General features: G+C 41.3%; 1 protein-coding gene across 1 annotated transcript; it reads right to left on the bottom strand.

The window, feature by feature from the left end:
* Positions 1-276: 276 nt before the first annotated feature.
* Positions 277-12,176, bottom strand: rfc1 (replication factor C (activator 1) 1). The gene is made up of 23 exons (XM_053337121.1): positions 12,073-12,176; positions 11,508-11,651; positions 10,743-10,818; positions 9,991-10,107; positions 9,437-9,744; positions 9,182-9,253; positions 8,371-8,448; positions 7,969-8,286; positions 7,767-7,883; positions 7,476-7,655; positions 6,103-6,207; positions 5,521-5,947; positions 4,883-4,998; positions 4,616-4,730; positions 3,844-3,932; positions 3,602-3,739; positions 3,100-3,195; positions 2,763-3,016; positions 2,094-2,211; positions 1,477-1,622; positions 1,186-1,399; positions 850-1,041; positions 277-738 (listed from the first exon to the last, which is right to left on the bottom strand). The coding sequence occupies exons 1-23, from the start codon at positions 12,073-12,075 to the stop codon at positions 646-648; spliced, it is 3,516 nt and encodes a 1,171-aa protein (XP_053193096.1). The 5' UTR covers positions 12,076-12,176; the 3' UTR covers positions 277-645.
* Positions 12,177-14,102: the final 1,926 nt, after the last annotated feature.

Genomic DNA, 14,102 nt, shown 5'->3' with positions numbered 1-14,102 from the left:
TACTATCATTATTATTTTGGTTCCATTGCGGTCTTTTTAATGACAGCTTCAACATACTTTTTTTTTTTAATGAACTTCAGAATAGAGTAATTCCATTAATTCCAGAGTAATTCCATCTAAGCGTATGGTCTATTTTCACTGTGTCTTTTATCTGATTTAAAATAAGAGTTCAACTTATTGGAACGTGTTGGTGTGTCTTATTTTGGAAAAGGAAAGAAAAAACGACTCACAAGAAGTATATTTCTCTTAATTTTTACAAAATTGCAATTTACATGAAAATGGTCATCAGTGCTAACTGTAGGGCAAAAGCAGAAGTAATACCATAGTAAAAAAGTCACATTATTTACAGATTCAACACTTGGACTACAAATACATGGCTGAGGAAATATAACACAGTCCTGATTTGTTACTAACAGACAAACATGATAACGGATGCCATGTAGAGAATCTGATGGAAATGTAACAGGAAGTATAAAACAGGAAATACAGTCATTTCACAGCGGTGTGATTAGAGTCAAGTGTTTGGATGGGGGACAGATGAGTTACCTGCAGGGTTTAAGACCACTTTCATGACTTTGTGAGGTTTGTTAAAGGATCGATGGAAGTGCAGACTGGGACAGTTTGTTTTGTTTCACTGGTCAGTTGTCATTTCTTAGCCTTGCCTTTGCCTTTGCCTTTACCCTTCCCCTTCCCAGAATCCTCTTTCTTTGACTCCTTGGTGGGTTTGGTTTTCTTCTGCTGCAGGGAGGAAAAAGTCAAATGAGATTCAAACAGCTGCTGCCAAGAAAAACTAAACAAAAAGGAAAAAGTTGGCTTTGGATGCTGTGATCACATTTTCAATGCTCTTACTTTGATCATGGCGTCAGCTTTGAGGCTGTCACCTTCGTCCTCAGACTCCTGAGTTTCTTTTTCCATGTCCTCCCCTCCCAGCTCCGACTCTCCACCGCCGCCGCCGCCTCGACGACCCTTCTTCACTGCTTGCAGGGAGTACGGCGTCAGGTGAACCTCTTTGTTGTAGGCGCGTGTGAAAGCTGCCTTCACCTGGAAGAAGGCAAACAGCAAACTGGTAATCGGGATTCACTGTATCGGATCAACCAGGGAAACACCGACATCTGAGCCTCTCTGAGACAAGGTGGTGCTGTGAGTCAATCACAATGATATGAACTAGCTGTGTGTCAAACTGACCTTAGAGTCCAGTTTGGAGTAGGGGTCTGGCTGTCCGCCCCACATGCTAATCTCCATGATGCTGTCGACGTCCTCCTTGACGAGCTGATAGTCGTCCAGCAGCTGCACAGTTTGACTGGCGCCCTCTGCTCCGTCCTGCTGAAGTGGGGCCAACAGCGACTGCCGCAAGTAGTACAGGTAGTCCAGGTTCACCGCCTGCCTGCTGCTCAACGTCCTGCAGGAGCCAAACAAATGAAATACTTGTAGTATGTGTAAAAACAACTGGAAAACAGTGGTGCAGGTCCCACCTACTTTAAACCCATATGTGAGGCCAGATCCTGGACGATGCGGGAATGTTTGTTGGTGGAGGAGTATTTGCCGAGCCAGCTGGGGAAAGTAGGGAACTGACTCATGTAGCCTCTCATGAGCTCGCCTGGTATCACACTGGCATACATGGCCTAGAAACAGACACACAGACCAAAACAGTGATGAATCTCTGGTGATCAAACACTTGAACTTGTGTAATTGTACGAAAGTGGAACTCATAATTATGTAAAAATGATTTCAAAATTATAAAACAATTTTTTTTAAAAAGGCAAAACAATATTTGCTTTTATTTCCTCTTTGATTGAAGACACTGGGAGATATTAATGTCACTAATGTTGGATGGTATTAATGTTAGTTTAATAAAGAAGCCCTGGTGACAATGCTTTGTACATGAGGCTGTTGAAATGTTTAAAGAGGAAAAACACAAACAGTAATTTAAAGCCAATTACTAAAAGCAAATGTGATATAAAGTAGAACACAACCCCTTCAACATGCTGTTCATGGGAGAATATTTAAGACTAAGACAAATAGCCTTTAAAAAATATGCCTTTAATTCCACTTTAAGCCCTTAAGTTTATGTGTGTGGTGTGCATGTGTGTTACCTGGGTGGGCAGCAGTGACCAGTTCTGCCCAGAGCGGATGCGTCTGTCCACCAGGTCTCCATCACAGATGGAGTCAGCGGTCTTGCTGAGCAACACCAGGTGGGACTTGAGATCACCGCTGCAGGAACATAAAAGGAAAAGTTTGACATTTTCGAAAATATATTACTTCCTGTTCTTGCTGGCAGTTAGATAAGAAGATCAACACTACTCTTATATCTGTGCATTAAAGCTGCAATATGGAACTATTTTTGAGTTTTATTTGCTAAAATTGTCATTATGTTTTGAAAGTAGAATAAGAGAGATTAGATGTGAAAATATCTGGTGTCTGTGGGTCCACCCAGTGGTGATAATGTGATTTGCAAGAAATCGGCAGCACCTCTCCCCCGCACATCACCTGCTGTTCTCTCACTAGGTCAAACAGGCTTCCTGTTACTGTGGTTACAAGCCTGCTCGTGCACAGCAGGTTCCTTTGTGGAGCGGGGTTTTGAAGGCAGAGCTGCCAGCACAGCAGAGAGGAAGGGGGAGGGACCTGGAAGTTGTACTTGTTCAAATTTTCCACTTTTTTCTCATAACTTCATACTGCAGCTTTAATGGAGCAGGAGCCAGAAGGCAGTTAGCTTAGCTCAGCATAAAGACCGGAAGTGGGTAGAAACTGCTAGCCTCCCTCACCCAGCAGCAGCTGGCCGAACATGCACGTAGTTCTCTTGGACGAAAAGTGGCGCTAGCGAGTAGTCATGGAAAAAGAGGTCCGACTTGTCGATGAGGCTCATCTGGGATTTCTCCTCTCCTGAGATAAACACCTTCCTGCAAACGTCAAAAGGCCCCATTTTCATGTCCTTGCGGGCACTGGCTGCGTCAGACTTGCATTGGTCATACGTCATCACCTTGTCCTTGGCCGACCACATGCTCAGGTTGTGGATCACCTGGAGAACAAACATGGTGAGAGGAGACATGGGGTGGCCAATCATCTCAGTATGAATTAACTTAGATGCTTCGTCTTCTTTACCTGTCGGACATCCTGATTGGAGGCTAGGATTATTTCGTTAAGAGCCGGAGGCGGGATCTTGATACCCTCCTTGAAAGCGAGGGACATCATAGCTCCCTGAAGAGTGGAAGAAAAAAAAAAGATACACGTTGAGGAAAAGGAGGAAAGTAATTATGTGGAGGGTTGGTTAGGTAAGAATCAGTATCCCCATTAGAATGTATCAATATTTATATGTTTAAAAGTTCACCTTAAAAAATGTAAATTTAAAAGAAAGTAACAGACTCTCCATTAAGGAGTATCCTCACAATTCATTAACATTTTTATCTTTAATACTGCCAGCTCAATTTTAGCAATTATCCAAACACCCGTAGCCTGTAATTTCTCTGCAGGCATCGAGTTGGATTCAGTCGGTGTTTCTGTGCATCTTGTATCTGCATGTTTTTGTTTTTTCAACCCAAATGGCAGAATACATGTTACTGCCAGATGTGAAGAGGTGAAACAAGATGTCTGTGTGTGCAAGTACCTTAATCTGTTCCACTCGCGGCCTCTGGAAGCGCAGATCAAAGCAATAGTTGGCCAGTGACCTGATCTTCATGTGGTTACGATCGTTGCACATGCAGATGATGGGAATCTTGGACTGCTTGATCAGGCCGATCATCTCCTACAGGAGGCAAATGTTAGAGGTGAGTACTAAAATTTAAAGAAATAGAAGTCAAACTGAAAATCTCTCCTTGAAAAGTTTTTTTTCCAAATGTGATATATCACCTGGATTCCTCCACGATCCTCGTTGCCAGCCATGCCGTCAATCTCATCCATGATCAGGACGTGTTTACTGCTCACTGTCTGAGACGTGCCTACAAAACACACACCGACAAGAACATGAACCATCACGTGGAGTTTTACAAAAGAGGAACATGACATGAAAAAAACTTGAAACATTATTCACTAAATTTAGCTGCATAATTACACTTTAACAGTTTCATGTTCAATAGTTGTATCACCTTTTCTGTCTGTACCTGGGAACGCCGCTTTCACAGAAATGACAAATGTTTCCTGCAGTGAGATGTTTTCGCACACTTATTGTAAACCGCTCCTACCTCAAAATGTTTTGGGTTTACTTTGCAGGTACTGTGTTTTTAAAATGTAACCACAGGTCATCAACACTGTTCAATTACAAGGAATCAATACCTGCCTACCCCCTGGAGAAAATAAATCATCACACTGCATCACAGGGACAGGTTGCACAGCAGTGATGTTACGTTATATGTAAAACATCCTGTAGCTGTATCATGAATGAAACCCTTCCACTGGCAAAAAGTATTTTCTGGTGACACAAACACAATCAATGCTAAGTAACAATCACTGATACATCTTAACTCAGATTAATTTAAATCTTATTTTTTCCCATTTTAAATCTGTTGAATTAAACACATAATACTAATTAATAATAACGTAAGTAATAATATGCATTTTTCATTTCTGTGCCTGTTGTAGGTTTAAAGGTGCAACAGACAGATATCAAATAAAAAGGGTTCACCTTTATAGAAGGTCTCAATGCTAGTGTTGTTGAGCGACTCTGCGACGACCTGTTTCAGGCTGTTTTTGCTACGAGTGCAGCTGGCGTTCATCTCCACGTAGCTGAAGCCCAACTCCTACAGACAGACACACAGACGCAACCGGAGAGTCAAAAGGAGGCTGAGATCAAAGCAATATGTTCAAGTACAAGACATTATTTGTCCCACCTCAGAGAGATAAAAGCACCAAAGTGTGCCTAAAATCTTTCTGTGGGTGTTTTCAGACTGACCTCACAGACGAGAGCAGCAGTGGTGGTCTTCCCCACTCCCGGAGGTCCAGAGAGCAGAGCAGCTTTGTGGCTTGATCCATCATCTTTCCCACCTCCAAACTTACCAAACCTTGCTGCTGTACAGCGAGAAACAGCAAAAAGCACACGTACTTTAACACAGATCTGCTTTACAGGGATAAAATTCACTGAAACCAGTAACTTGGATTCTAGTTCATTTTGTTACTCTGAGTTATGCTCACACACCTCAGAATACAGACTGAGCAGTGTTTCCCACACATAGACTAATTCGTGGCGGTGCGCCACAGATTCAACACCGGCCGCCACATATTGCGTTTCGTTATTAATTATTTTTTTAACGCTAATTAAAAAAATACGCATCGTATTCGTTAAGCTGCATTTCCTTTCTCTGCTCTCCCTGCGTCTCTCTGTCACTCACGCGGCTCTCTCACATAGCTAGACACACACACACAGCCCCTCCCCTCCGTGCACACCGCGTGTGTCTCCATCAGCGAGATCATCTCTACCCCCCCCCCCCCGTCGGCCAGTTTACACCCCCCCCCCCCCGTCGGTCGCCGGCCTACCACCACACATTGCCTTCAGATCTGTGGGAAACACTGCTGAGTTTAAGTGTCAGCTACCTGCTGGCTTGGAGGCATTCCCGCTGTGGTGTTTGTGCCAGTTCTGCAACCAGCGGAGTAGCTTATTGGCACAGCTCTGCTCCCCCTGCTGGCCAATCACAGCCTTCAGAGAGTTTGGGCGGTACTTGTCCACCCACAGCAGACTGACACCCTCCCCAGTAGTTGATGGGGATGATGGTTCTGGGGCTGAAGATGAAGAGGAAGGAGAAGAAAGGCCCAGCCCCCTCTGGACCATGTGACCTGAGCCTCTTCCAGGTGGGGTGCGACCATGTTCAGTCCTGGCTCTGTGCCCTTGTGTGAGGCCAGTCTTTGATGGACTCGGGGTGTGAGGGGACCTGGAGTTACCCTTAGAGGGAGAGATCTTCTGGGCTTTGGGGGTGCTCCTTGAGGTCTGGCTGGGGGGAGTCCTGGTCTTTGAGGCTTTGCTCTAAGTGACAGGTGGGAAAAAGAAAACGCCACAAAACGGTTACAACACAAAAATATATCCCATCCTGACATGAATGATCTCATTTATCATGTTTTATTAACTCTCTTCATTAACAGCATGGTATTTGGATTTCAGTAGATACTCTGCATGCTGACCTCAGCCTCTGCTGCGATCTCGTACTTGGACTTCTTTCCCGGTTTGGTTCTGATCAGCTCCAGTAGATCATCTTCATTAATGATCTTGGTACCCAAACTCTCCGCCTAAGTGCAAGCACACAACACCACCCTGAAGTCTTTGTCGTATTCTTCAAACTGTTCCTGAACATTTTTTGCAGTGTGCGTTGTCAGCAGAAAGAGGCCACTGCCTTCAGGAAGTATGGTTGCTATAAAGGAGTGAACTTAATCTGCAACAACGTTTAGAGTGCGTCACGCTGCATCCACCATTCTTTACTTGAGTATTTCCAATTTATGCTACTTTCAGTCCTCTACATTTCAGAGGAAAATATTGTTCCTTCTACTCAGCTGCATTTATTTGAAGGCTTAAGTTGCCGTTATGTTGTTAAAGATGAAACTAGTGGTTTCCAACCTTTTTGGCTTTTGACATCTTATAAAAAGGCAGTGTGTAGTCTGGGTCACATTTCAGATGTCTACAAGTTGTTAACAGGTCCACCAAATAGTGATTTTTCCCTCTAAACTTCTCACATGGTTTTATCTCAATAGATCTCCATAAGATCCAATATTTCAGCAAAAATCAAAGATTAGAGAAAAAGTTTAATCTCCCATTAATCATTTCATGACCCCTTAGATTTATCTGGTGATCATTTTGGGATGCCCCACCCCTATGTTGGGAACCACTGGACTAAACTAGCTAACTGTATATAAAGTGTTGATACCAGCTCCACCTCCAGCAGCTACAACAGTAACAGTAACTTTGCTGCTTACACATAGATGCTTTAGTATTAATAATCTAATGATGTCATATATAAAAATATATCGGTCAGTCAACACTTCACCCAGCAGTGGTTTAATGTTGTGGCTGGCAGATATATATTGCCACATGTGTAACTTCATATGTAAAGATTTAGTTATTTTGAAAATTAGCGTGTCTGAACTTTTGACTGGTTTGTACATGTTATCTTATTGATAACTTCTATACATTTTGAGTTAAGTTTCAAAAACAATCCCATACACATCCATTGTATTTATAACAGCCCCAACAAGGTATTCAGTAGAAACTCCATTCAAATGCTCTGTACTGCACACTCACTGATCACCTGGAAATAAGCTCATTATGATGGAATGGTAATGTTACATAGTGCAATGCATTAAAGCCTAAAGTGGAGGCATTTATAAGCTCCCATTCACTCCCACTGCATATATACTGCATTATGGTAAATTAGTTTTCATATGATTATAAAGTCATCCAAATTACTGCCATTCAATCACAATCAAACACTCTTTGCTCAGGAAATGCTTCTCTTGGTCTGAATCTTTTCGTCTGGTTTGTAAAGGATGTGAGAGTTGGTCACCTTCTCGAGCTTTGACACTCCGCTGTCTCTGCCCTGCACCAGGTAAGTGGTCTTCTTGCTGATGTTGCCCGTCACCTTGCCTCCGTAGCGCTCAATGAGGGATTTGGCATCATCTCTCTCCATTGACTCTAGGACCCCCGTCACCACAAACACACAGCCCTCTAAACAGTTTTCTTCTCCCTGGAGAACACAAACACACCACAGTAAACAGTAAGTCAGCAATTAAGAACATGATGAAGGTGGAGCAAACAAATCTTTACACAGCATTCTGAAGACTGGTGTCTGTGTTACCGTTGGGATTTCCTTAGAGCCCAGAGCTCGTGGTCCCTCTCTGTTGAGGAAGTTCCTGTAAGCTGTAGAGTTGACTTTCTTCTTCTCTGCGTCGTTGGGACTTGTACTCTGCTCAGACTGAGAGAAAGAAGAGGACACTGAGTCTACCAGGACTTGGATTTGATGCATTTTAACTGACATATGATTATTTCCATGGCTTCACCTCTGTTTTTGTGGGAGAAGTTTTAAGTGCTGTCTTGGGTGTAAACTTCACGGGTGAGCTCGTCGAAGCGAGGGGTTCTTTTTTGGGAGAGATTTTAATTTTCGTGGCCAAAATGGGTGTTTGACTCTTTGCACCTTTATCTTTCTCGTCATCCTTTTTCTTCATCATAGCCAGTTTGGAGCTGGCTTTGACAGGAGCGGGGTTCTTCTTCGGAGATGGACTAATCACATCCTCCGACATACTATCCTTTCGGTTGGTCTTTGATGGGCTGCTCTTTTTCTGAGATGCGGTATGGTCTTGTTTTGAGTCTTTGCGAGCCTGGATTAGGACACACACAAAATTATATTTAATAGAACACTGATATTAAAAGTGCATGTGCCTTTATGTTGTTATTTTCCTCACCTTTTTCGCCAGTGGCTCCTCATCCAGCATGGCCAAAGTTCTGGCAAACTCCTCGTCTTCATGGACCTGCTTTTCCAGCTGATTGAAGACAGACAGAAAACAAAAAGCATGAGAACTGAGAAGGAAAAGGCCAAACTATGAACAACCTCAGTGCTACGAGGTTTTAACTGAACATTACACTTTGTCACATTTTTTCCTTTTGCTCCTGGGATTTTTACATTCAAGCAAATGTTATATACAATACATTATATACAATGTCTTATTATTATTATTGTTATTTTAATCATTGATTAACCCATGGATTATTTTCCCTGATTGAAAGTTTATTTATTATTTCCCAGAACCCAACATGACATTCAAAATGCTTGTTTAAAATACACAGAAAGAGATTACCATTGTATTAGCACCGTGATGATTAGTCAATTATTTGACAGACTAATGATTAGTTGATAAACTAACAATAATCAGCCTACTAATCACCAACTAAAATTAATCACAAACTATGCTGAAAATACAATAATCACCTTGAGTAATTTTTTAAAGAAAGAATGCCAAAATACACTTGTTCCAGATTCTCAAATACAAATATTTTCTGGTAACAATTAAGGAAAAGATTGACAAATTAATCATTAATGAAAATAATCATTAGCTGTATAAAAGAACAGCATAAAATGCTCACATTTGAGGAACCAGAACAAGAGCATGTTTTTAATTTTAACTTGAAAAATGCCTGAAAGAATGAATTGTTTGTCAACATAAATGCAATTATTTGGCATTAATCAACAATCTGCAATTAAAGTGATCAGCCTACCTCCATGTCCTCATCCAACTGCAGCTGTTGGGCAATTTGCTCATCACTGAGCTCGTCTGTGTCCAGAGTTGGCTGAGGAGAAGATGAGTTTTTATGAAGTTAACGTATTGTAAATGGATTCTCGTTTGACAAAGGTTAAATGGGTGCCACTCAGGAAGCCATGACCTTGATGTTTGCATGAAAAAGCCAAACATGAGACTATTAAAAAGGGTTTGACAAGACGTAATGAAAACAGGAAATTCTCTGTCAACTCACCGCCTTCCGTTTGGTGCTGACCACCAGTTTCTTCTCCGAGCGCTGAACAGTCGTGCTGCCGAAGTAGTCGAGCACTGAGGTGGGGGTGTGTTTGGGCTGAGGAGGCGGAGCTGACTTCGGAGTGGCAGGCACAGAGGGAGACTTCACCGTAGTTTTCCCCTGAGCAGAGGAGGTCCTGACAGGTGACTTCACCCCCTCTTTGACATCTCGACGAGCACTGTCTGCATTTGACTTTGTCGGTTTGGTGGTGCCATTCTGCTTGGATTTCGAGGATTTCTTCAAGGACTGAAAGTTGTCACTGTCTGAGTCTACAACCAAAACAAGAGTAATGTCAAAATATAAATAAATCCTCAACTCAGCCAGACCTATCTGAATCCCATTGTATTAAACCTTTGAGTCTCCACAATTTACTTTAAAAAATAAACTGATGGACAATTAATAACAGATCCACTGTAAAATCTGAAAATCTCCAAGCCCAGGTGTATTTCAAGTATATAATTTCCTTTCTTGTTATTGTGATAATCAGGAAAGATAAGGATTTTATGTCACATCACCTGTTTCAGAGACGTACTGCACAGGATCTTTTTTGGGAGGGGGCTCTGCCTTGTTGGTCTTCTGTTTCTCTTTGGGAGATTTTTTTGACTTTCGTGCAGGCTTCTCCTCCTCTGAGTCTGCACACACAGACAGACAGCGAAGATGTGTAATGAAGAAAAGACTCAGTGAGGATGAAGAGCAACAAGCAAAGCCGATTATCACAGCTGATCTGAAGTAGCCCCAGTTTGTGCCTCGAGGTCCTCATTTTGAAAAATAAATGCTTGGCAAGTATTGAAAAAAAACAAAAACAAAAGCTGTTTTTGAGAATCCTCAAACCGCCTAGATGAAATTATTCCTATCACTGCATGACAAAAAAGATGTTTTACTTGCTTCCTAACTTCCCTCATCAATGCAAACTCTTGGTTAAGAAATAATCAGCATGACTTTGGAAACAAATTATCTTGCAGCAGATGGAGCAGACAGACAGAAAAGTCTTTGAGGATTCTGGAAACCTCTCCAATTTATTCAGTGAGTCATATAGAGAAATAACAGAGAAGGAATGAACTGAAACAAAATGGTCGATTCAATCTGATTAGGCAAGAATTACCTTTAAAATAAAGGTGACAGTTGTAAAATAACCCTCAAAGATAGCCGGGTATTTATTTTTCAGAAAAATTGATGCTTACCTCTTTGACTAGACAGTAATGATAACACAAACGAGGCACAAACTGCAGTAAATCAACATCATGGTGCAGGAGGATTATATAGTTACCTGATTCTATGACTGCATGCTTCTTCCGTTTTTTCTCACTATTCTTGCGTTTCGCCTCCATTTTGGGGCTTTTGACCTGCAGCACATAAACCAAAAATAAACTGATGAATAAGACGATCACTCATTACAAGGAGGCAGAAGGAACACTGAAGTAAGCTTCATATTCTGGTTTGGTTCAAGTTACTACAAGGAAAAGTAGAAAAGTTCAAATTTGAAAAAGTGAATAAGATCATAGCAAAAGTCTTAATGCAAATTAAACCCATTTTCAGATTTGTGAAACATTTCTTTGGTTATGAAAACTGAAAAAATGAGATTTCATTTTCCACTCAGAGCACATTAGGTCCATATCAAAAACCAGTACACTCAGACTTTTCAAATGTGGACTAGATTAACAAAGAGACTTCACAGATTCATTAACATACTATTTCAGATTTGTGAGACCTATATTATATTTGTGAACACAAAAATGGTGATTTCACTGCAATTTTTCCATCAACTTTTGACGTGGTCTAATGTGATCTGAATAAGAGAAAACCAGCAGTGCCATCACCCATGTTCAGCTTTCACGGGCAAAATAAAGGTTTCACTAATCTGAAAATGGGTTTGTACAGTATGAGTCCTTTTTGCTACAATGTCTAACACTGTTTATGAGTGTAAGTGGTGCTAAATATCATTCTTTATGTCTCCTTCAACTTTTCCCTTAACCCATGATGTGAATGCTAACTTCGGAGTCGTTGCAGAAAGTGACATTATTTATTTCCTCGCCTTTGTGGTCTCTTTCTTTCTCTTTTTCACCTCCTCGTCTGAAGAAAGAGGACTATTAATTTTCTTCTCGTCTGTTTTGTGGTTTCCATTTTGTTTCTGCACCGAAGGCTTCACTGCTGTCGGTGCAAAGAACCGCCTGATGTCCTGTGTGCACACAGACAACATGTATGGTTAGTTTAAGACTTTCTGATGACTAATCACACAGATAATTATCATCCACACGCAGCATGCCAAATTGATGTTTTTCCAGCGATAAGATAAGAAGGTGTAAAGTCAGGTTATACAGTAAAATGTGCATCATTTAAACAAAACAGGCAAATGTAAACTATAACATGATCACAGTGCAAAAGATGGTCTTAATGGGCTCTTCTTTAACTTTAATTACAAGCTTAAGACTAAGTTTATCCTCTTTAGCTGGAGCTAACGCTGCGCAGGTGATTTGCGTTTAAACAGCAGCGGACAAACTTAACAGGACAACACGACAATTGTTCTCTTTATTTAACCGCTTTGTTCATGTATACAGCCAGCAGTCAGAGTGAGTACATAATTTAATTGAGTAACGTACCATTGTGGACTCGTCTTTTGGTAGTTTGGGCTCAGGCTTGTTGTCAAAGAAGTAAAAGAAATTCCCGCAAATGCTTGGCGCGAAGCAGGTTTCTCTGCGGTCGCCTGGAGATGACGCACCACAACCGGGAGCGTGTGTGCGTCACTCGGCGTGCGTTTTGTTTTGTTTTTACAAACATGTCCAAAAAATAAAATAAAGTGTTCAATAAAAAAAATGTAAACACCATTTTCTCAAAAGTAGCCCCTAGGAATACTTCATCACAATTAAATATCCCGAATTTACTACAAAATGTCATCATTTTTAAAACTATTTCTGCCTTTACCCTTCAGAAACAACTAAGATTATGTTTTCTTTTAACACGTAACAGCGTTACGTAATTTTATTACAAAATAAATAACTGTAATCCATTACAGTTATTGAGAAAAATGTGTAATTAAATTACAGTTAGTTATAAAAATATTGATGATTACAAAGGGGTTATATCTGAAGTCAGACCTTTGAGATTTTGCTCATTTTTAATACAGGTATATATAGGTATATATGGTATATAGGGTTACCTTATGATCCCTAGAGGGAAATTCAAAATTGACATAACAGTATTTCCAAGTAAAAATAAAATAACAATTTAATGAAATTAACAATAATACTAAATACAATAAATATACAAACATTAGTGTGGGTGGGAGGTACTGGGCGCTGTGGTGTTGTTCAGTCTGATGGCTGATGGTATGAAAGAGCCCCGAAGCGATTTGAAGCACGTGGTTGGATGAGTCTGTGGCTGAACATGCTCCTGAGCTGCCTCAGCTCAGCATAGAGGATGAGAGGAATTGTCCATGATAGCTTCCAGCTTTCCTCTCATCCTCCTCTCTGTCACTTCCTCCACACTGTCCAGTTCCATCCCCACTACAGAGCTGGCTTTCCACACCAGCTTATTCAGTTTATTTGCAACACAGCTCTTGATGCCCTCTCCCCAGCACACTGCATCAAAGAAGATGACACTGGCCACCACAGACTGGTGGCTCCGCACACACCTTGAGCACCCTCAGGTTAATGTTGTCTGGTCCTCTCCTCCCTTGTTGGTCATGGAGAGCCGCCTTTTCACCTGGCCCATCCTGATGAATGGGGTAGTTGGGGGTGTGGTAGTGGGGGAATGGCTGCACCCTGGGCTGGGTATCAGTCTGTCAGGTGGATGAAGAAGGGGAGGGATGGGGAGTATGGGAGGGGAGGAGAAGGTGGGGGTGCTCTTGGTGATTTGGGTGGTTAGGGCATGTTACTAAATACATATTTTGCTGTTTTTAATCATATGAAATCAATATTATATTTTGTAAATAAATCATGGCGTGGACCTTTTTTGGAGCACATATGGGCTTAAATGATGTCTCAGCACCAAATAAGCCCATGCCAGACTTTTGACTTTTTTCATAAAATATCTTTATTTTATATTCCCAAATCTATATTAACTAATATACATTTTCAAATGAGAGATAAATCTTGATTCATAAGAAATAATCTCCCTTTATAAATTATGTCCATCCATGAGGTAACTATGTTTCCTCGTGCATTTTATTTCACTTTTTTCATTTCTCTGAAAGACTTTCTTGCTTTCTTGATTAGCTTATGGTGTTGTGTACTTGAATTATGTACTCTGGGACAGTATGTTTCATGGCTGGATCATTATTCAGGGGTGTTATGTTTTCTGTGTTCTGGTTTGCTCTGTGTTCACTCCTCCTGTGTTCATGTGCTCCTCCTCAAACCTGCCCTGCATCTTTCTCATTGGCCTTCCTAGTGTCTTTCCCATCCTATCAGCTCCCAGCCTCCTACCCTTGTGTTGTTGTCTGATTAGTTTGTATTTAAGTCCAGTTTTCAGTCCAGTCTTTGTTGAGTTGTCGGTGTCATACGTATCTTGTTTTTTGCTCAGCCCAGCCAGCGTTTGTTTTGTTTTTTTGCCCACACAACTCAGAATAAAGTAGATGTTTTTCATCTGCCTTTCCTTTGCTTTTGGTCTCTGCATTTGGGTCCACCGGCTCTGC

This window comes from Scomber japonicus, chromosome 2 (genome assembly GCF_027409825.1).
Source record: "Scomber japonicus isolate fScoJap1 chromosome 2, fScoJap1.pri, whole genome shotgun sequence".
Taxonomy (NCBI): Eukaryota; Metazoa; Chordata; class Actinopteri; order Scombriformes; family Scombridae; genus Scomber; species Scomber japonicus.
Note: the sequence above shows the minus strand (reverse complement) of the source record. Positions and strands in the feature narration are given on the sequence as shown.